General features: G+C 34.1%; 1 protein-coding gene across 4 annotated transcripts in view; it reads right to left on the bottom strand.

Annotated features, from left to right (window-relative positions):
• Positions 1–23,105, bottom strand: part of LOC110451142 (adenylate kinase isoenzyme 5-like) — a 97,022-nt gene that overhangs the window by 27,479 nt on the left and 46,438 nt on the right. Inside the window, exons 14-23 of one of the 4 annotated variants that reach the window (XM_021499001.1) lie at positions 12,203–12,250; positions 11,811–11,974; positions 11,174–11,290; positions 10,338–10,529; positions 10,139–10,217; positions 9,606–9,785; positions 9,051–9,214; positions 8,708–8,824; positions 8,107–8,298; positions 5,492–5,558 (exon numbers count right to left, since the gene is read on the bottom strand). In XM_021499001.1, coding sequence (XP_021354676.1) covers positions 5,492–5,558; positions 8,107–8,298; positions 8,708–8,824; positions 9,051–9,214; positions 9,606–9,785; positions 10,139–10,217; positions 10,338–10,529; positions 11,174–11,290; positions 11,811–11,974; positions 12,203–12,250 — 1,320 coding nt within the window. The remainder of the gene's footprint in view (positions 1–5,491; positions 5,559–8,106; positions 8,299–8,707; positions 8,825–9,050; positions 9,215–9,605; positions 9,786–10,138; positions 10,218–10,337; positions 10,530–11,173; positions 11,291–11,810; positions 11,975–12,202; positions 12,251–23,105) is intronic. The other 3 variants (XM_021499002.1, XM_021499004.1, XM_021499003.1) reach the window with 3 other exon arrangements.

Below are 23,105 nucleotides of genomic sequence, written 5' to 3'. Positions count from 1 at the left end.
GATAAAACCATGTATCGACCTCATCACCATGCTATAATTGTTTTATTATTTTAATTGATTTTTTTCAAAATTGAAGAAAAAAATATAGTTTTTCATTTTTTTTCCATTTCTTTTTTAGTCACAAATTTTAAGATCAACTAAACAAAAATATCAGNCTACCTACAATAGCGATGCCCGGTATACCTACCTACAATAGCGATGCCCGGTATACCTACCTACAATAGCGATGCCCGGTATATCTACCTACAATAGCGATGTAACAACACTACACAGTATTAAGTTGTACACGAAGTAATATCCCAAGTACCGTCTTATCTGGGTAAAGTGGTCTAATAAATCCTGCTCCATTTCCTTCCCCAAATTGTTTCATTGTTTCATAATTCGCAGATGCATGCATGTGTTTATTAGCTAAACTTATTGTTTTTGATGACGATGTACAGTATGTACGTTTCTCACTGCCAGTTCGGATATATACAATCAGACTAATCGTTACGATTTAACCGTAAATTTAAATATTTGACTTTTAATTTATCCATTTTGCCATTCTAAAAATTAACCGATTTATTTGTTAAACACACTTTTTCTATAACACGTTTACAGATACCACAAGAGCTCAATAACATTAACAACCACCAATATCACGATTAAAGATCTGCAGGTCGCCTCTCGATGTTTATTAAAACACGACCCTGAACCTTTTTGCATATGACCATAAACTCGTTTTAATTACTTACATTTATTATGAAAAACAGGAAACACTCAAGTAGATATCAGTATATCTTTGGGAATTCAAAGGTCTAGAAACTCTTTTTCTACGGTAACCTCACCACTCACTAAACCTACCTTACAGGATGCTAAATTAAAAGGAATATTCTCTTCGACATTTTTTTGATTGACTGGGGGGAAAATAGATAATTTTGATACTCTATAGGGTTTCCCTACTTATCAATGGAAACATTATGGTTTTAAAATATGCCAATCACAACCTCTCAATAACATCGTATAATGTCTTCTAGATACCAGAATACAAGGCTAGAACATATACCCTAATACAAGGCTAGAACAGATACCCTAATACAAGGCTAGAACATATACCCTAAAACAAGGCTAGAACATATACCCTAATACTAGGCTAGAACATAGGGGCTGCTTTACTACCCATCCCTGTATTCTTTGGCGAGAATAGTATTTATAGCCTAAATAATAATAAAACCTTGTTGAACTGCTAGTCTCTTTGACCAAGACATTCCTTCAACCAATATGGTATGGCTTCTTATCAGGAAGTTTATTGGTTTATAACTTAACAACATCAAACATTACAAGTTCATAATTTAGGAGATGCTGCAAAATCATCTATATTGGAACTGTTTACAGACACAGGGAGTGATTATAACAAAATATCCAAACAATTACCGAGACGTTGTCTGTTACTATTGGGATAACTGACAATTGGTTTCTGTTCTAAATCAGAAGAATTCTCTACTTCAGTATATACAAAATTATACTCGTCTATTGCCATGCTTATAATTTCACTCTCCCTGATATCTGGTAAACCATAAAATACTAGTTCTATGCATCAACGTTGAAAATCACTCTCTTCATTTATAGATATGTTCCCATCTTGTGTCTTAATTATCACTATCATTATTCGGGTCGTGAACTCTTCAGAATTGTTCCGGTCACTATTGAACTCCTCCATATATCACCTTAATCAATTGTAGTAGGACAGCCACTTAATAAGCTCGTCATAACCGATCTTTTATTAAAGAGACGACTTCTGACGCATTGATTAGCATGTGCTATCTCGGGGATAGTTCAGTGACCTTCTCCACAGGTTTGTACTAACGTTCCGGTGGGTAGAAGTTTGGTTCGGTCTTTACCTTCGTTATTATTATCTTTAGGACAAAACATTTTACTTTAACATAGTACACAGGAAAACTCTACAATTTCGCATATCAGCTTATTTCAAGTGAGAAAGAGGGGTATAAATTGTTGAATTTATGACCCAGCAACAGGAGAAAAACCCCACATAAATGCATACTAACTAGATCAGGTTTGATAGCATTTGAATGGTTTTTTTGTATCAAAAGGTAATACAACTATTTCCGGTATTTAAAGGCTTACTGTGAACGGCGGCGATGTTTTTAATATTATACAATTATAGCATGGTGATGAGGTCGATACATGGTTTTATCAACCTAGGTTAGCAATATTAACCGAGGACGCAGTCCGAGGTTAATATTGCTAACCTAGGTTGATAAAACCATGTATCGACCTCATCACCATGCTATAATTGTTTTATAATTTTAATTGATTTTTTTCAAAATTGAAGAAAAAAATATAGTTTTTCATTTTTTTTCCATTTCTTTTTTAGTCACAAATTTTAAGATCAACTAAACAAAAATATCAGAAAAATAACATTTTTGCTGTTAATAAACTCTTGATCACTACTTATTTATTCAAGAAAAATAACATTTTAATTTGTTAATTTTTGTTGCTAAACTTTTGATCACTACTGCGTTTGTCTTTGATAGGCAGTATCAAGCATCCAAGTGACTTCAGTGTTAATCTTGATCATTACTGTGTTTGTCTCCCATGGGGTGTTAATCAAGCATCTAAATGACTTCACAAAAATTCCAGAATCTATTTATAGCAGGTCAATAACACTTGTTCTACCAACTTTTTTGAACACCTGCAAACCACTCAGGTTTATAACTACTTTTACAGGTGGTCACATGATGTTGTTTCAGCCAATCAGAGTCAGCTCAAAATCAATAAAAATAATAATAAGGTTTAAGAAAGAATGTGGTACTGGACTGGTCACATCTTGAGGAGGGAACGAGAAAATGACTGTACAACAGCTTTGGGATGGGCAACAGAAAGAAAAAGAGTAAGAGGGAGACCAAAAACAACCTGGCGAAGAACGGTTGAATCAGAGTGCAACTATATAGGATGGAGTAGCTGGAACTCCACAAAAACAGCAGCAAAAGACAGATTGGGTTTGAGAGAAAGCGTGGAGGCCTTATGCGCCTACTGGCGATGAGAGACTTAAGGTAAGGTAAGGTTAGGGAAATATTGATTGAGGGTCAAGTACTGTAATTCACCTTTTAATTTGAAGCAATTGTTGGGGATTCTATATATTCCAAACTGGCACTGACTTACAAACCAGAATGATTGTACAAATACGAACAGCCAATAACGATTACAGCAGTCAATAAACACATACATCAGTATGCTAAATAGTGATTTAATGCGTTGGCTAGGTATCAAATGTATAATAGATACATAAGTAAACGCAAAAGGCTCAACTTAATGCTCCTTTATAAAAGACGTTCTTAGATGATGCTGATTTTACAAATATTCAGGTGTGTGCGTGGATATGGTCATACCCGAACCGAGACAGGCTAAACGTTGTAGACGACCAGACTTTTTAACCAAACCATTACTGCAGTGGAGGAATATGTACCAATATATAATAGAAATGAATCTGTCAGTTCACATTATTCCACCACTTCCTGTGAACTGAATCATTAGAGGTCACGTGATTTCAAACACAGAAAATGCCCGACCTGACAGCTTGGGAATGGAACTGGGGACCTCCAAGCTCTAATCAGTTGAGCTGCCTGATCACTGTCGATCGACCCGGTCCTGTTCTGATACATATGCAGCCAAATTATGAAGGCTATTAGGATTATAGGAACAAGATCATATCAGAATCAGTAGGCACATCGGTCATTATCACTTTCAGATATATATATGGTCCATATATATAATACTAGTACCAGCACTGTCACACACACATATATATTGTACAGTCAGTCACTGAAGGTATTTACCGAATTTTCTATAAAAATACATAAAGTAACAGTGAGATATCAGAGCATAAAATGACGAAAGCAATATCAGCAGAAATATGAAAAGTAAGTGAGATCAGTGACCTTTGGTAACACAATGCTGGAGTATTGATATATCCCTATTTACACTGAATATCCTTAGAGTGACCTTTAAACCAACACTTAGTTTAAACAATATTTTATTCAATAATCAACAATTTTACAAATACAAATATAAATATGGGATGGGAAAACAAGATTGGGGCTTATATTAATTCCTTTCCAACAATTGCGATACATGAGCAATATACACATGTGGCCAAGACAGATAGTGTTTGTGTTTTTATGAATGTACACATGTGTACAGTGTACGTAATAACAAACGAAAGAACTTACCGACACTACAGAGCTTGTCATAGATCAGGTAGCACACGTTCCAACACAACACAATCATCCTCACAATTATTACACCAATACGAAAATCCGTTGATCCAGGCTTAATATACTATAGCAATAGCTCAATAGTCATATCCCATTCAATGTAATACAGCACCGGTGATGGTAAGTGTAAACACAGAGTATTGGGTATGTATAATCAGCAGAGACAACAGATGAGCTTAATTATAGAGGTACAATGTTGGTGCAGCAGGCCCCTCGTCTGCTGTAGTTATAGGTACTAGCTGGTCCGGCAATCAATACTCCTACTTCTAACTCTATACACATGCATGAAGCCAGCTATTTTGGAGATTAGGCCACAGGAAACTATAATCAATAGGTTTTGAGCAACTTCTATCACACATGTGTGTTAATTATGCATACAATGGGATCGTTGATATACATTACCATAGTTATCCTACAAACACCTTTGAAAAACCTTTACATGGTCACCCTACAAATTACCCTTACAATACCATATCTTAGTAACCCTACAGAATTCCCTTGACCTCCCTTACCATAGTAACCGTATATAGCATCTCCAACATACCTAACCATCCTAACCCTATGAGTTGTTCTTCCAATGGTCCTTTATAAAAGACGATCCTAAATGTTGCTGATTTTACAAATATTCAGGTTTGTGGGTGGATATGGTCATACCCGAACCGAGACAGGCTAAACGTTGTAGACGAACAGCCTTTTTAACCAAACCATTACTGCAATGGAGGAATATGTACCAATATATAAAAGAAAGGAATCTGTCAGTTCACATTTCATCAGAGGTCACGTGATTTCCAACACAGAAAATGCCCGACCTGGCAGCTTGGGAATGGAACTCGGGACCTCCAAGCTCTAATCGGTTGAGCTGCCTGATCACTGTCGATCGACCCGGTCCTGTTCGGATACATATCCAGCCCAATTATGAAGGCTATTAGGATTATAGGAGCAAGATCATATCAGAATCAGCAGGCACATCGGTCACACTCTGCTACCATAGTCACCCTAAACATCACCATTGACACACCTAACTATTTACAACACCTTTTGTATAAAGTTTGGTTAGTGCAGGATTGATAAATGAATAATGAAGCTGACCTATTGTCCTTGAAATACAGACTAAATTGGTGATAACTGGACTGAATACAGTATAATTATCGTAAGGTATTGAATGGGATCGAATAGAAAGATCATTTTTGCATGTAAGAGGTTGGGGGATAACTCACCAGTGATGTTATTGAATATCTCCTGTACATCTGTGAACACATCAGCTACATCTCTCTCTGCTGACACCTACACAACACAACATACAATCATATATATTATCACCAATATATCTTAACACATCAGACACATCTCTCTCTGCTGACACCTACACAACACAACATACTATCTTATATATTATCACCAATATATCTTTACACATCAGACACATCTCTCTCTGCTGTCACCTACACAACACAACATACTATCTTATATATTATCACCAATATATTTTTACACATCAGACACATCTCTCTCTGCTGTCACCTACACAACAAAACATACAATCTTATATATTATCACCAATATATCTTAACACATCAGACACATCTCTCTCTGCTGGCACCTACACAACACAACATACAGTCTTATATATTATCACCAATATATCTTTACACTTCAGACACATCTCTCTCTGCTGACACCTACACAACACAACATACAATCTTATATATTATCCCATATATATCTTAACACATCAGACACATCTCTCTCTGCTGTCCCCTACACAACACAGCACAACAATCTTATATATTATGACCAATATATCTTAACACATCAGACACATTTCTCTCTGCTGTCACCTACACAACACAACAATCTTATCTATTATCACCAATATATCTTTACACATCAGACACAGCTCTCTCTGCTGTCACCTACACAACACAACATACAGTCTTATATATTATCACCAATATATCGTTACACATCAGACACATCTCTCTCTGCTGAGACCTACACAACACAACATTCAATCATATATATTATCACCAATATATCTTTACACATCAGACACAGCTCTCTCTGCTGTCACCTACACAACACAACAATCATATATATTATCACCAATATATCTTAACACATCAGACACATTTCTCTCTGCTGTCACCTACACAACACAACATACAATCTTATATCTTATCACATATATATCTTAACACATCAGACACACCTCTCTCTGCTGTAACCTACACAACACAACATACTATCTTATATATTATCACCAATATATTTTTACACATCAGACACATCTCACTCTGCTGTCACCTACACAACAAAACATACAAGCTTATATATTATCACATATATATCTTAACACATCAGACACACCTCTCTCTGCTGTAACCTACACAACACAACATACTATCTTATATATTATCACCAATATATTTTTACACATCAAACACATCTCTCTCTGCTGTCACCTACACAACACTACATACAATCTTACACATCAGACACATCTCTCTCTGCTGACACCTACACAACGCAACATACAATCATATGTATTATCACATATATATCTTAACACATCAGACACATTTCTCTCTGCTGTCACCTACACAACACAACAACCATATATATTATCACCAATATATCTTTACACATCAGACACAGCTCTCTCTGCTGTCACCTACACAACACAGCACAACAATCTTATATATTATGACCAATATATCTTAACACATCAGACACATTTCTCTCTGCTGTCACCTACACAACACAACAACCATATATATTATCACCAATATATCTTTACACATGAGACACATCTCTCTCTACTGACACCTACACAACACAACATACAATCATATATATTATCACATATATATCTTAACACATCAGACACATCTCTCTCTGCTGTCGCCTACACAACACAACATGCAATCTTATATATTATCACCAATATATCTTTACACATCAGACACAGCTCTCTCTGCTGTCACCTACACAACACAACATACAGTCTTATATATTATCACCAATATATCGTTACACATCAGACACATCTCTCTCTGCTGAGACCTACACAACACAACATTCAATCATATATATTATCACCAATATATCTTTACACTTCAGACACATCTCTCTCTGCTGACACCTACACAACGCAACATACAATCATATGTATTATCACATATATATCTTAACACATCAGACACATTTCTCTCTGCTGACACCTACACAACACAACATACAATCTTATATCTTATCACATATATATCTTAACACATCAGACACACCTCTCTCTGCTGACACCTGCTGACACATACACAACATACAGCTCTCTCTCTGCTGTCACCTACACAACACAACAATCTTATCTATTATCACCAATATATCTTTACACATCAGACACAGCTCTCTCTGCTGTCACCTACACAACACAACAATCTTATCTATTATCACCAATATATCTTTACACATCAGACACAGCTCTCTCTGCTGTCACCTACACAACACAACATACAATCTTATATATTATCACATATACATCTTAACACATCAGACACATCTCTCTCTGCTGACACCTGCTGACACATACACAACATACAGTGTTATATATTGTCACCTATATATCTTATTGTCTGAAAATGTCAGTCTATTTAATTGCAAGCATTCTTAATTTTAATAAAAAAAAATATCAGTTCAATGCTTCTTATTAAAGATGTTGATAAGAAAATTATCATGTAATCTTGGCATATTTATATAGATTTATAGGTGATATTTGAGTGAATGCATTAATTAATGAAATACAGCGTAAAATGATGTCTTTTTTAAGCGTACTGACCTTTTTGAGTTTTTCCTGCTGTGAGAAGTGATCTATAACAGGAGTTGTGATGTCGTGGAATGTTGTCAGCCTCTTTTTGATAGTTTCCTCATTGTCGTCCACACGGCCACTGGTGAGGGCGCGACCAAGGAGACGCTGAGTCATCGTCTCATCTGATGCCTCGAAGTACAGGACACATGTGCATGGAGTTACCTACAAAATGGTGATTCTAACATGTACACAAAAATATATCATCCTATATAAAAATTGTAGAACACAAAACTAAAAGGTGAATATGTGTTTGATGTGTATGAAGTTTGAACAAAATATGAATAAAAAGAAACGTAGTCTTTTGGTTAAATCGCTTTGTTGTTATATCATTTACTACGTTTTCTTCATCAGCATTTTCACTGCCTTAACAGCATTGAAGAACCATACAATTTGTTTATAGATAATCTGCTGTAATTTAATGGTAAGTCTCTAACCAACTTGACATTTAATGTTAAGTCTCTAACCAACTTGACATTTAATCAGGAGAAGTTTTCCAATCAAGTTTTCTCATTCTTGACCAATGAAACTTTTTTTTTTACATGAGAAATGAATAATCAATGTCATAACTTGCCTCATTTTCAAACCTTGTCCCCTGCTCCATTTCTCGAGGGTAGCCATCAATAAGGAAACCGGAGCTGGTTGCAGCAGCTGCCACCATTTTCTCCTTCAGCAGCTGTAGCACCACATCCTGGAGTTGAGAGGAGGTAGACATATGTAATTAGTAACAGTTTGAATGTATGTAATGATAGGAGAATTATGATTCTGTCTTTTAAATCTCCTTGAAAGAAGCGAGTTCAACTACCTCTCCCTTCTTTAAAAGTGAACCACCATTACGATCAGGAAAAAGAGTTATGCATTATCTATGATACTGGTGCATTATCCCCCATTACATGTGAAACCACCAATACACTCACAAGGGGTACAAGTTGTCCACTCTCCATGATACTCGTGAGTTCCTTGCCCCTGGCCGACCCTGACGCGACCTCTGCCCTCAGAAGGTCACCAGTGGAGAGATGGGTGAAGCCAAACTGTTGTACAATCCTCTCACACTGTGTCCCCTTACCACTGCCCGGCCCACCTGTGGGGAAGTCAATGGTATTCAATGTATCAGTAATGGGTGGACACTCATTCTTACAAGCTTAAGATTTTTGTTTAGTTATTTGATCCTTGATATATATATCACATACCACAATTCCTAATGATGGATAACCCATAACGACCTGAACAAAGGCGAACTCTTCAAACATTGGAGGCTTCATTTGAATATTGTTACAATATTGAAATACAATTTAAAGTACCAAGAACTAATTGTTGACAAATGCTTTAAGCTATCATGAAATCTTGACCTTCACAGTAACAAAGAAAGATCAATAATTCCAAGGATGGGAATGACATAAATGGTGAACATTCGGAGGGCAAAAATATTATACTAACAGTAATCAGTGGTATGTTTCTGGTTTATTACTTACCGACAACAAACACAACCTTTGTGTCTTTGAGAATGGAGGTATCAACTGGTGTGGTCTCCTGAGTGGGGACCTCTGGTGGAGGAGTTGTGGGGACCTCTGGTGGAGGAGTTGTGGGGACCTCTGGTGGAGGAGTCGTTGGGACCTCTGGTGGAGGAGTTGTGGGAGCACCTTTTTTAGGAACTGTGACATTTGTTATTTAATGATAATTAGACAAGTAACGCCAATTTGGTCAGTGAGATTATACTGAGTGAAGTTTTCAGTCTCTGGCATGTTTATGCACAATTAAGATACTTCAATGTAATTTATCAACTTCTTTATAGTTTAATAGGACTAAAATTCAGTAAAATGTGATACGGATGAAAAGTGTTTTTTATAGGATGACTCATTTCAAAAAGAAACATAAACAGTGAAATCAAATTAACAAACAGCTAATTTATGTTTAGTTAGGTACCTACTTATAGATAGGGTGACACAACAACTATGGTGATAATGATATAAAACCACAGGTACTTTATCTATTCTCTCACACTAACCAGTGCTTCCAGGAACAAGTTCATCAAATATAGTTTTGACATCGCCGTAAACTTCATCCACATGTCTCTCTGCTGACACCTAAAAAGATTGATACTCTCAGTGATTATAACAGATATACAGTACCAATGAATACAGAATTTTAATGAAATATTAGAAAATCTAGTAAACCTGTTTTATTCACAAATTCAATGTACTGACCTTTTTGACCTTATCGTGCTGAGTGAAATAGTCGATGACTGGAGTTGTGATGTCGTGGAATGTTGTCAGCCTCTTTTTGATAGTTTCCTCATTGTCGTCCACACGGCCACTGGTGAGGGCGCGACCAAGGAGACGCTGAGTCATTGTCTCATCTGATGCCTCGAAGTACAGGACACAAGTACAGGGGGCCACCTATATATAGAAAAGATTATTTAATAATAAATAATAAAAGTTAAACTGTCACTTGCAAAAGACACGCAAAAATAAATAGAAAATCACCAATGATAATTATAGCTAGAAAATGTCTGTGAGAGATGGACGCCATTAGCTTGACTATATGTAAAGTTTCATAGTTTGAAGATTTTCTACAAAAAGCAACATTGACTTTCAGCTTAGTGCCCTGAAATATGAATCCCCTCTTGTCATCTCAATTAGAGAAAGAAGGTCATTTTAATTGTATGAATTATGAATAATATCTGTTCAGAAATTAATTTGTTGGGACGGAAACAAAATTTTCCTTTTGAGAGTAATAGTGACCTTGGCACCCTATAACTATGTACACTCCACCCATGTATTCTCATAACTGATCTTTGCACAAAGGAATTAAGATTAATTGGAAAACAAGAATTGCTAGAGTGATGAAACTGAATTGATTGAAAAATTTCTGTAAATAGACACGATGACCTTGTGGTGGACTTTGATATCCTGAAGCATTAAGTCAAGGTATTCCTATACAGGATGTGACAGACATGGGTAACACTACATGCCAATCCCTCCAAAACAATTAAATAATGGAGTATTAAGCAAAGTTGGTCCAGATAGCCATGATACCATACCTCATTTTCAAACCTGGTCCCCTGCTCCATCTCACGAGGGTAGCCATCAATGAGGAAACCGGAGCTGGTTGCAGCAGCTGCCATCATTTTCTCCTTCAGCAGCTGTAGTACCACATCCTGAAGGTGAGACGGTGAGACAATATTTAAATGAACAATTTCTCTGGGTTTTTTAACTACTTTAAGAAATGAAAATTTGAGCAAATTCATAAAGTCAATTAAGGCATATATAACCTTGAAGTTAAAACTTCAAATTATTTGGCATTATCATTTACAAACAATGACTGAACAATTAACATGTTGGAACTGTGATTTTACAATGATAATTAAAGTGCAACATTATACATAACAATATTAACTCAAATAGTATATATACTTAAGTTTTTTAAATTGAGTTTTGTTAATCAGGTGTTATTTACTTGATTTCCTTTTATAGTTTACACATTAAGATCATATATTATCATGCGACTGATGAGTTATTCCCCTTTTTAAATAAGCCACTAATATATGGATAAAATATTTGTACTGAAAAAAAAAAAGAAAAAAAAAGAAAAAAATATATATATGGATGTGAGGCCTGGGTACAATTGTCACAATGAGTTTTTTCTTCTGAAAAAAAAAGAAACTCCATTAAACTCACCAGGGGTACAAGTTGTCCACTCTCCATGATACTCGTGAGTTCCTTGCCCCTGGCCGACCCTGACGCGACCTCTGCCCTCAGAAGGTCACCAGTGGAGAGATGGGTGAAGCCAAACTGTTGTACAATCCTCTCACACTGTGTCCCCTTACCACTGCCCGGCCCACCTGTGGGGAAGTCAAGATTATTTAGAAACTGACGTTGACAGTCAAATGTATCTTAACTCATTGAAAACAATAAAGTGATCTCAGTCTACATTGCTTATCTAGGCACTGTTCTCACACTCTACATTTACTGCGTGTTCAATAGATTGTCTTAATTGAATTTATATAAATGAGATTTTTGTCCTTCAGCAATATCTAACTCATGAAAAAGTCAGTTAGGCAATAACTTACCCACAACAAACACGATCTTTGTGTCCTTCAGCACCGATGTGTCTAAAGCTGAAACAGATAGACAGTATTTAACTACCCCTAAAACAGATAGACAGTATTTAACTACCCCTAAAACAGATAGACAGTATTTAACAACCCCTAAAACAGATAGACAGTATTTAACTACCCCTAAAACAGATAGACAGTATTTAACTACCCCTAAAACAGATAGACAGTATTTAACTACCCCTAAAACAGATAGACAGTATTTAACTACCCCTAAAACAGATAGACAGTATTTAACTACCCCTAAAACAGATAGACAGTATTTAACTACCCCTAAAACAGATAGACAGTATTTAACTACCCCTAAAACAGATAGACAGTATTTAACTACCCCTAAAACAGATAGACAGTATTTAACTACCCCTAAAACAGATAGACAGTATTTAACTACCCCTAAAACAGATAGACAGTATTTAACTACCCCTAAAACAGATAGACAGTATTTAACTACCCCTAAAACAGATAGACAGTATTTAACTACCCCTAAAACAGATAGACAGTATTTAACTACCCCTAAAACAGATAGACAGTATTTAACTACCCCTAAAACAGATAGACAGTATTTAACTACCCCTAAAACAGATAGACAGTATTTAACTACCCCTAAAACAGATAGACAGTATTTAACTACCCCTAAAACAGATAGACAGTATTTAACTACCCCTAAAACAGATAGACAGTATTTAACTACCCCTAAAACAGATAGACAGTATTTAACTACCCCTAAAACAGATAGACAGTATTTAACTACCCCTAAAACAGATAGACAGTATTTAACTACCCCTAAAACAGATAGACAGTATTTAACTACCCCTAAAACAGATAGACAGTATTTAACTACCCCTAAAACAGATAGACAGTATTTAACTACCCCTAAAACAGATAGACAGTATTTAACTACCCCTAAAACAGATAGACAGTATTTAACTACCCCTAAAACAGATAGACAGTATTTAACTACCCCTAAAACAGATAGACAGTATTTAACTACCCCTAAAACAGATAGACAGTATTTAACTACCCCTAAAACAGATAGACAGTATTTAACTACCCCTAAAACAGATAGACAGTATTTAACTACCCCTAAAACAGATAGACAGTATTTAACTACCCCTAAAACAGATAGACAGTATTTAACTACCCCTAAAACAGATAGACAGTATTTAACTACCCCTAAAACAGATAGACAGTATTTAACTACCCCTAAAACAGATAGACAGTATTTAACTACCCCTAAAACAGATAGACAGTATTTAACTACCCCTAAAACAGATAGACAGTATTTAACTACCCCTAAAACAGATAGACAGTATTTAACTACCCCTAAAACAGATAGACAGTATTTAACTACCCCTAAAACAGATAGACAGTATTTAACTACCCCTAAAACNGTTATGTGTCAATATGGTGTTGTGTCCAGATCATACGTTATGTGTAAATATGGTGTTGTGTCCATATTATATGTTATGTGTCAATATGGTGTTGTGTCCAGATCATACGTTATGTGTAAATATGGTGTTGTGTCCATATTATATGTTATGTGTCAATATGGTGTTGTGTCCAGATCATACGTTATGTGTAAATATGGTGTTGTGTCCATATTATATGTTATGTGTCAATATGGTGTTGTGTCCAGATCATACGTTATGTGTAAATATGGTGTTGTGTCCATATTATATGTTATGTGTCAATATGGTGTTGTGTCCACATCCTACATTATGTGTAAATATGGTGTTGTGTCCATATTATACGTTATTTGTAAATATGGTGTTGTGTCCATATTATACGTTATGTGTAAATATGGTGTTGTGTCCATATCATACGTTATGTGTAAATATGGTGTTGTGTCCATATTATACGTTATGTGTAAATATGGTGTTGTGTCCATATTATACATTATTTGTAAATATGGTGTTGTGTCCAGATCATACGTTATGTCTAAACATGGTGTTGTGTCCATATTATAAGTTATGTGTCAATATGGTGTTGTGTCCATATTCTACCCTATGTTTAAATATGGTGTTGTGTCCATATTCTACGTTATTTGTAAATATGGTGATGTGTCCATATTCTACGTTATGTGTAAATATGATATTATGTCCACATCCTACCTAACATGTTAACATGGTATTATGTCCACATACTACCTGACATGTTAACATGATATTATGTCCACATCCTACCTGACATGTTAACATGGTATTATGTCCACATACTACCTGACACGTTAACATGATATTATGTCCACATACTACCTGACATGTTAACTTGGTATTATGTCCACATACTACCCGACATGTTAACATGTTATTATGTCCACATACTACCTGACATGTTAACATGATATTATGTCCACATACTACCTGACATGTTAACTTGGTATTATGTCCACATACTACCCGACATGTTAACATGATATTATTTTCACATACTACCGTACATGTTAACATGATATTATGTGCAGATCCTACCTGACATGTTAACATGATTTTATGTCCACATAGTACCCAACATGTTAACATGATTTTATGTCCACATACTTCCTGACATGTTAACATGGTATTATGTCCACATACTACCTGACATGTTAACATGATATTATGTCTACATACTACCTGACATTTTAGCGTGACACTGTGTTGTGGACTTGCTATCTCTGGGTTCGGGGACCCTGACCAAAGGAATGACGGTGAATACTGTCCACAGACAGATAAATGTTAACTGTACAGACCAATGGCTCACTAGCATCCTCTGGACAGAATATTCTCCACCATTTTCTCAATATACAGATAACATCAGGTGAAGATGTGTATGGGAAGTTAGTGGGTGACACCATTTCCTTGGCATCCTACCCACAGATCTCTATACACAATAACGCATTCAGAATCTCGTGGATCAAACACATGGATTATGATAATAGAGAAATTTTCAGTTATTTTTGCAGTTGAAAATATATTTATGACCTATTTTAAAATGGTTCTTTCACTGTCCAGTGTCACTATAGCCAGGTTTTTGAAGGTCACCAGATATGTGTTCAAGTTCACATATTAGAAGGGTGCAAGGACATCATTGATATATGTTTAATTACTTTCAAATTCCAGACATTTGATAAACAAATAATCTGTCATATCTTTCACTATTTTTAAAGCTAATTTTAACGAAAAAAAATAAAAAAAATTGTTCTGGAATAGTACAAACATGTGTGAAGTTCACAGACTACTTAGAGATGACCATGTGTTACAGGAAGTGCTTCATATTTAATGGATGCTCATTTGTCTTTTATTTGCTTTAAAAGTAAATATGAACTTATTTTTAAATATTCATCTAAAAGTCAATTAGTACATGTACTGTACAAGAAATTGTTGAATCTTAACTCATTCACCCCTGAAATTTCATAATGAACTATTCCAGCCTTTGAATTGAAATAGTTCAAATATGTCTTCACGGAGAATAAGAATTCTTTTACAATAAAAGGATTTTTGACAATAAGAGCTGAAACATATATTTGAATGTCTGCTGTAATGAATTATAGTATTAATAGTTATACAATGTAATTGTATTGGCCAAATAATTTACTATTAGTGATAAAATATGAATACCAATGTAATACAACAAAACAAACAAAATGTGTAAAAGTAATTCTCCTTTTTTTTTTATTGAAATTTTGCTTTCTTGTAACAAAGTTTAAAAATAATGTATTTTATTATCATTTGAGATGATATCTAAGACACACCTACTGATACAGGACACATTGACATACATATCACAGATGGGAAATCATACACAGATTACATAAACATGTGAAGCTATCCTTCACACTGGACATGTTGTTCTGTAAGGCCGCTAAGATCAAATAAAAATATTCGGCTATAATGACACAATTAACAATATATTGTATAAAACCTTAATAAATTTTAAAACTTTACATTTACATTTAGTTTTAAGTCTTTTTAAAATTTGAAAACAATAATGATCTGTATAAACTTGATATAAAAGAAAATTTAACGAGATATAATTTTAGTGTACCCTAAGTTGTATAGAACATTATAATGATTTCTACATTAAAAATATCTTACATAAGAAAATCACATTATTTTAAAAGAAAAAAAACCAGGACAACATAACTTTGTTCATTAAGCAATTTTGTTATGTGAACTTGTATTAAATACATGTATATACATTCTTAATTGATTACTTAATTAAAACCATAAATGATGTAACAGTGGTAAAAAATATTTACATGTATTAAATACATGTATATACATTCTTAATTGATTACTTAATTAAAACCATAAATGATGTAACAGTGGTAAAAAATATTTTGATAAAACCCTGAAAACTTTTACAATTACAGTTGACTCTTATTACAAAATTACATTTAATCCTTTTACTTTTTACCAGATTTATCGTATGACCTTTGGTGACCCCTGAACTGATCTTTATCTATATTTGACCTCTTTATTAAGTAATTACCTGGATGCCTAAAAACAGTGAAAATTTAACAAAGCTATTTTAACATTCCCATTATTCATTGATAATTTTTTGGTTAGATTCACAGTTTGCAGCTTCTCTTTCAGTCATGCTTCTGGAATAATATTAAAATTAGCCTGAATTATAATTTAACGAATGTTGTTTCCTATAACCAGGGAGAGGTAGCATCAATATATAAGATGGGTTACTACAGATTTTCTGTACTTCTTGGCAATATTTTCCCTGGTTTTTTTTAATTCTTTTTTATCATTATTTCAAATAGCCAAACAAAATACAGAGAGTGTGCCATATTGCATTTTGATATTTTCCAAATGTCCACCACGATGGATTGTAAGCTGTACCGTAGCCACAGGATTTATATGTGTGGATCACTAATGCTATCACTTGGTACATGTACTGGCAAATCATAATTTCTTTGACAATTAATACAATAATAAGAATGTTTTCTGTCTCTCTAATAGGAAACATCAATGAAAGTCTGTGGGAACACATCTAATAAAAGAGGTCAAGGAAACATTGCTTGGAAAATGTGTACTTAAACAAAGATATCTATTTTTATGGTGTTTAATGGTATTAATATGTCATTTGACAGATTTAAATGTTCGAAAACAAATACTTTACAATTTGTGTACCAAACATCCACCTTTTGATATGATTTTTATAGCAGACTCATAACCATCTTGAAAGGCTGTATTTTGTACCATTTTCACAATGTGATCGGGGTTTGAGCCATGAGAAATACACAATTTACAATGTATTGAAGTCACTTGTAAATGTAGATGCAGTTTAACAAGCCAATATCTCTTTAGGAATGTACTTCACGATTAACAAGTAAGCAGTGCACACAATATCTAAGATATACCCGTGCGTGATATTTTAAAAATTACATGATACTTGTATAAAATGTCCTAATTAATACAATGATTCACATGTGGGAGCACTATTGCGGCAGTCATTGATCAGAGTACAAACAGTAAAAAATGGCATCAATAACATAGGTTATATTGAATTGTAAGCACAGTACTGTACTTGTATATAATCGTAAAGTATAAAAATTATAAAAAAAAAAAAGTTTTTTGTAAATATTCAATGATTATGTTAACATACTTTTTGTAGCACATATATAGAATACAGAAGTTTTGCACTTTTCTTTTTATAAGATGAACAACTGTTTTGCACTACATTTTCATTATTGACAACCTTTTAGTCAAAAATCTGATTAAGTATTGCTACACTACATCATAACATCAGTATACAAGATTTATAACAACAAAATTAAAATATATATATAAGAAAATTATTACGACTTAATACAGAGACGTATATATGTAATATATATACTTAACAGCATTGTTATCTAAGTAATCAATACTGGGCAATGAGTTATGTCCCTTTACTTGTATACATCAACACCTTCATTCAAAATAAGACCAATCAAGAAAAAATACAAAACATACATAACTTTTTGTCAGCTATCCTTTTCCTACCAAATAGTTTTATTTGTAAATTGATTTAACCAATAAACATCCCTGTCTGTGACATTTAAATGGATGAAAACATTATACAATGTAAATATGTAAATGAGATCTGTAATATGTTGGTTGTAGCACTTGACCTACAGAATCTAGACACAATGCTGTACTTTATTTGCTGATTCTGCTAGGTAAAGAGCTGTATAGTCCTCCATCATACAGTGTCCACTAAAACTGATTGTTCCATCAAACTCTGATTGGGACTAACTTCCTCATGTATTTCAACAATGGTGTCACCAGCTCCTCCGTGATATGAGATGAAGGTGGGGTTAATTTTCAGTGATGAGCATTGTCCGGATGTCAACTAAAATATCCTTGGACCTAACTGTCTGTCTTAGCGGCCTCCTTAGCTGCTGCGTCCAGTTCCTTGGAATACTCTGAGTTGCCCTGGTCGCCTCCTGTTGTTGTGGCCTCGGCCTTTGAAATGGTTTCCTCAACGACCTCATTTACACCTGTAAACCACAAAACACAATGCCATGCATTAACATGCTCACAACAGCCAGGAGCGTGTGCATGCTGGACCAATAGATAGTGATATCAGCATACAAACAGCATATCTACAGGTTCCCTAAATTACCATGCTGGACCAATAGATAGTGATATCAGCATACAAACAGTATATCTACAGGTTCCCTAAATTACCAGGCTCATAGACATATATATATACATACTGTTGTATTAAGATCAATCAAAGAGCATTCAAATATTGTTATGTCATTCCGTGTACAATATACAAAATTGTTCATTTGCATAAATACATGGTTTGCCAGCGTCATGTAACTTTTATTATGTGTTGTGGTCAGTATAGAGTCAGTTTATAGACAGTACACTGCATGTCCTAGCTTCTATGTTATACTTTTGTTATAGCTTTCAGTATATAAACAGTAAACTTAGAGTATAGCCTGTTGTATGTTACACTTATATCTAACAGCATACTAACAGTATACATGGAACATATATCCCAGATTTTATGTTATCATATTTTTTCTTTAGGTATACGAAATAATAGAAACATGTCACTCAGCCCCAAGAGAAATTAGCTGTAAGATCACATTGGATTTACATTGATGTAAGTTTGTGTTATGATGTCACACTAACTTTGACACTGGATACTACCTACAGCAAATGCTGTAAATATTCAACACTATGGATACTACCTACAGCAAGTGTGTAAATATTCAACACTATTGATACTACCTACAGCAAACGCTGTAAATATTCAACACTATGGATACTACCTACAGCAAATGCTGTAAATATTCAACACTATGGATACTACCTACAGCCAATGCTGTAAATATTCAACACTATGGATACTACCTACAGCCAATGCTGTAAATATTCAACACTATGGATACTACCTATAGCAAATGCTGTAAATATTCAACACTATGGATACTACCTACAGCAAACACTGTAAATATTCAACTGTACGCTTAATAGGATTATCCAAGTTCATCCACAGGAACATTTGGCAAATACTGAGAAACTACAAGAGTCCAAAGCAGCTTGTTATAAGTCTTGTGTTAAAAAAGTTATGGTATAATCACATGTTTAATAATTATCCTCCACTGTGGGCCTGAAGACAGGTATATATTGTGACCTTTCTCAAGGGTGGTTAGATTTATCCTAGCTAGTGATATAACTCTTAACATTTGGTTTTGAATTCTAGTCGTTGTTGGTGGTAACCATTTTGAATTATACATTTCATAGCATGTTCCAGCTTCAAATGGTGGCTGTCACTTTGTGTAGTGGAAATCATTCTACTACTTTTTGTATGTATTCACATCTCATGGTTCTCTTGGATGGGATTTTGTCTGGTTCCCAATCCCATGCCTCCTTCTCTGTAATAAGTCTGTACACACTCCTGACATTTAATTGTGTGTTGTGCTTCAGGTTTATGTGACAATTTTAAGGACAAGTAATATTATCACATTGATAACATCTAGCTAAATCTACATCATCACATCGTGACATCACATATATACAGATAACCTTTAAATCTCAGTGACTTTGTCAAAATTTACAGACTTTATAACTTAACAGTGTGTTTATCTGAGATTCCCTAGTACTAGTGGTGCTGTTTGCCAGGTATTACATTTTGTATAACATGTTGTATCCCACCTGTTTATCCTGAAGTTTTATTTACAGGTATTACTTTTTGTATAACATGTTGTATCCCACCTGTTTATCCGGAAGTTTTATTTACAGTTATTACATTATAACATGTTGTATCACAACTGTTTATCCTGAAGTTTTATTTACAGGAATTACATTTTGTATAACATGTTGTATCCAACCTGTTTATCCTGAAGTTTTATTTACAGGTATTACATTTTGTATAACACATATATACAGATAACCTTTAAATCTCAGTGACTTTGTCAAAATTTACAGACTTTATAACTTAACAGTGTGTTTATCTGAGATTCCCTAGTACTATTGGTGCTGTTTGCCAGGTATTACATTTTGTATAACACATATATACAGATAACCTTTAAATCTCAGTGACTTTGTCAAAATTTACAGACTTTATAACTTAACAGTGTGTTTATCTGAGATTCCCTAGTACTATTGGTGCTGTTTGCCAGGTATTACATTGTGTATAACATGTTGTATCCCACCTGTTTATCCGGAAGTTTTATTTACAGTTATTACATTTTGTAAAACATGTTGTATCCCACCTGTTTATCCGGAAGTTTTATTTACAGTTATTACATTATAACATGTTGTATCCCACCTCTTTATCCTGTATTTTTATTTACAGGTATTACATTATAACATGTTGTATCCCACATGTTTATCCTGAAGTTTTATTTACAGGTATAACATTTTGTATAACATGTTATATCCCACCTGTTTATCCTGAAGTTATATTTACAGGTATTACATTATAACATGTTGTATCACAACTGTTTATCCTGAAGTTTTATTTTCAGGTATAACATTTTGTATAACATGTTATATCCCACCTGTTTATCCTGAAGTTATATTTACAGGTATTACATTATAACATGTTGTATCACAACTGTTTATCCTGAAGTTTTATTTTCAGGTATAACATTTTGTATAACATGTTGTATCCCTCCTGTTTATCCTGAAGTTTTATTTACAGTTATTACATTATAACATGTTGTATCCCACATGTTTATCCTGAAGTTTTATTTACAGGTATTACATTATAACATGTTGTATCCCACCTGTTTATCCGGAAGTTTTATTTACAGTTATTACATTATAACATGTTGTATCCCACATGTTTATCCTGAAGTTTTATTTACAGGTATAACATTTTGTATAACATGTTATATCCCACCTGTTTATCCTGAAGTTATATTTACAGGTATTACATTATAACATGTTGTATCCCACATGTTTATCCTGAAGTTTTATTTACAGGTATAACATTTTGTATAACATGTTATATCCCACCTGTTTATCCTGAAGTTATATTTACAGGTATTACATTATAACATGTTGTATCCCACCTGTTTATCCTGAAGTTTTATTTAAGACCCCTACATACCCAGTCTCAGACCGTACAAGCTGTTACATACATTACATTTAATATCTCTACAAAAATAACACTAGTATTATAGAAGCTGATCCAAAGGGAAGAATTTCACAGCAAACATGATTTTAGGTAAATCACAACAAACAGTTAAATGTAAATGTCAGGTTTCTTAACACCCAGTAAAACACACCATCACAACTACACTCTCCTACAGATATTTGAAGACAGTTTCTAATTTATGTCAATGATAAGGGAGATAAATGCACCCTCAGGTACACCATTTAGCACTTATGTAAGTGATATCAATAAATATACCAATTTAGTCAGGTAGATTTACAAAAGAGCCTCACTCTATTAACAGATAAACTTCAACACTATTTATATCAGAAGAGAAGGGTGATCCTGGACACTAATGGGTTTTCTGTCCAGGTAATCAATATGATATTTCTGAAATTTTGAATAAATTTTAACTAATTGTTAACAACGGTGAACTATCAGCAAAACTATTTCATAAAACGAATGTCTGAATTCAGGATTGTATACTTAAGAATGAGAAAGTGACATACAGCTCCCTGTAATGTTTAAGACAATACATGCTGGTTTATGATATTATAATGTTTTAAAGGAATTAAAGGAATATGATTATATATTATAAAGTGATTTATACCTTTTTGCTTTCCTTGAATTGAACAACAGTGCATTTCTTCAAAAGTTCGCGAATTCGTTCCGTATTTCAAATTGCGAAAAACCTGAAAAAGCTGAGCTCAAATACTAAAAACTAAGTATATTTAGTTAGAGTTAACATAACAAGGATGTAGCTATAAAATGACTCTAGAATTATAAAGCTCAAATACTAAAAAACTAAGTATATTTAGGGAGAGTTAACATAACAAGGATGTAGCTATAAAATGACTCTGGAATTATAAAAAAGGATGAAATATTCTCACTGTATGTAACTGATATCAGTCCTGCCTGAGAAAATGAGACTGAAATGAATTGTTAATGGTAGTTAGGGTTAGTGAGGACGAGATGAATCGGTCAGTAATCATACATCTGAGAATGTCTCAGATGAGTTCTTACTGCAGCCAGGGTTAGGCTGAGGTCTGTCAGGAGTAATACTGTCTCTATAACATGTAGCATGCCAACATTCAGCTTTTCATCAGAATGCTCTATACTATATGAGCTACTCTATAACAGTGTTTCTATTGCCTACTACATTTCCTGTAGCTCTACTCTACTACATATCCAGTAGGGGTGTCTATAACATTGGTCTACAAATCTCTCTGCTCTACTACATGTACTGTAGGGGTGTCTATAACAT

This window comes from Mizuhopecten yessoensis, unplaced genomic scaffold (genome assembly GCF_002113885.1).
Source record: "Mizuhopecten yessoensis strain PY_sf001 unplaced genomic scaffold, ASM211388v2 scaffold5809, whole genome shotgun sequence".
In the NCBI taxonomy this organism is placed as follows: Eukaryota; Metazoa; Mollusca; class Bivalvia; order Pectinida; family Pectinidae; genus Mizuhopecten; species Mizuhopecten yessoensis.
This window is presented reverse-complemented; position numbering and strand designations above follow the sequence as displayed.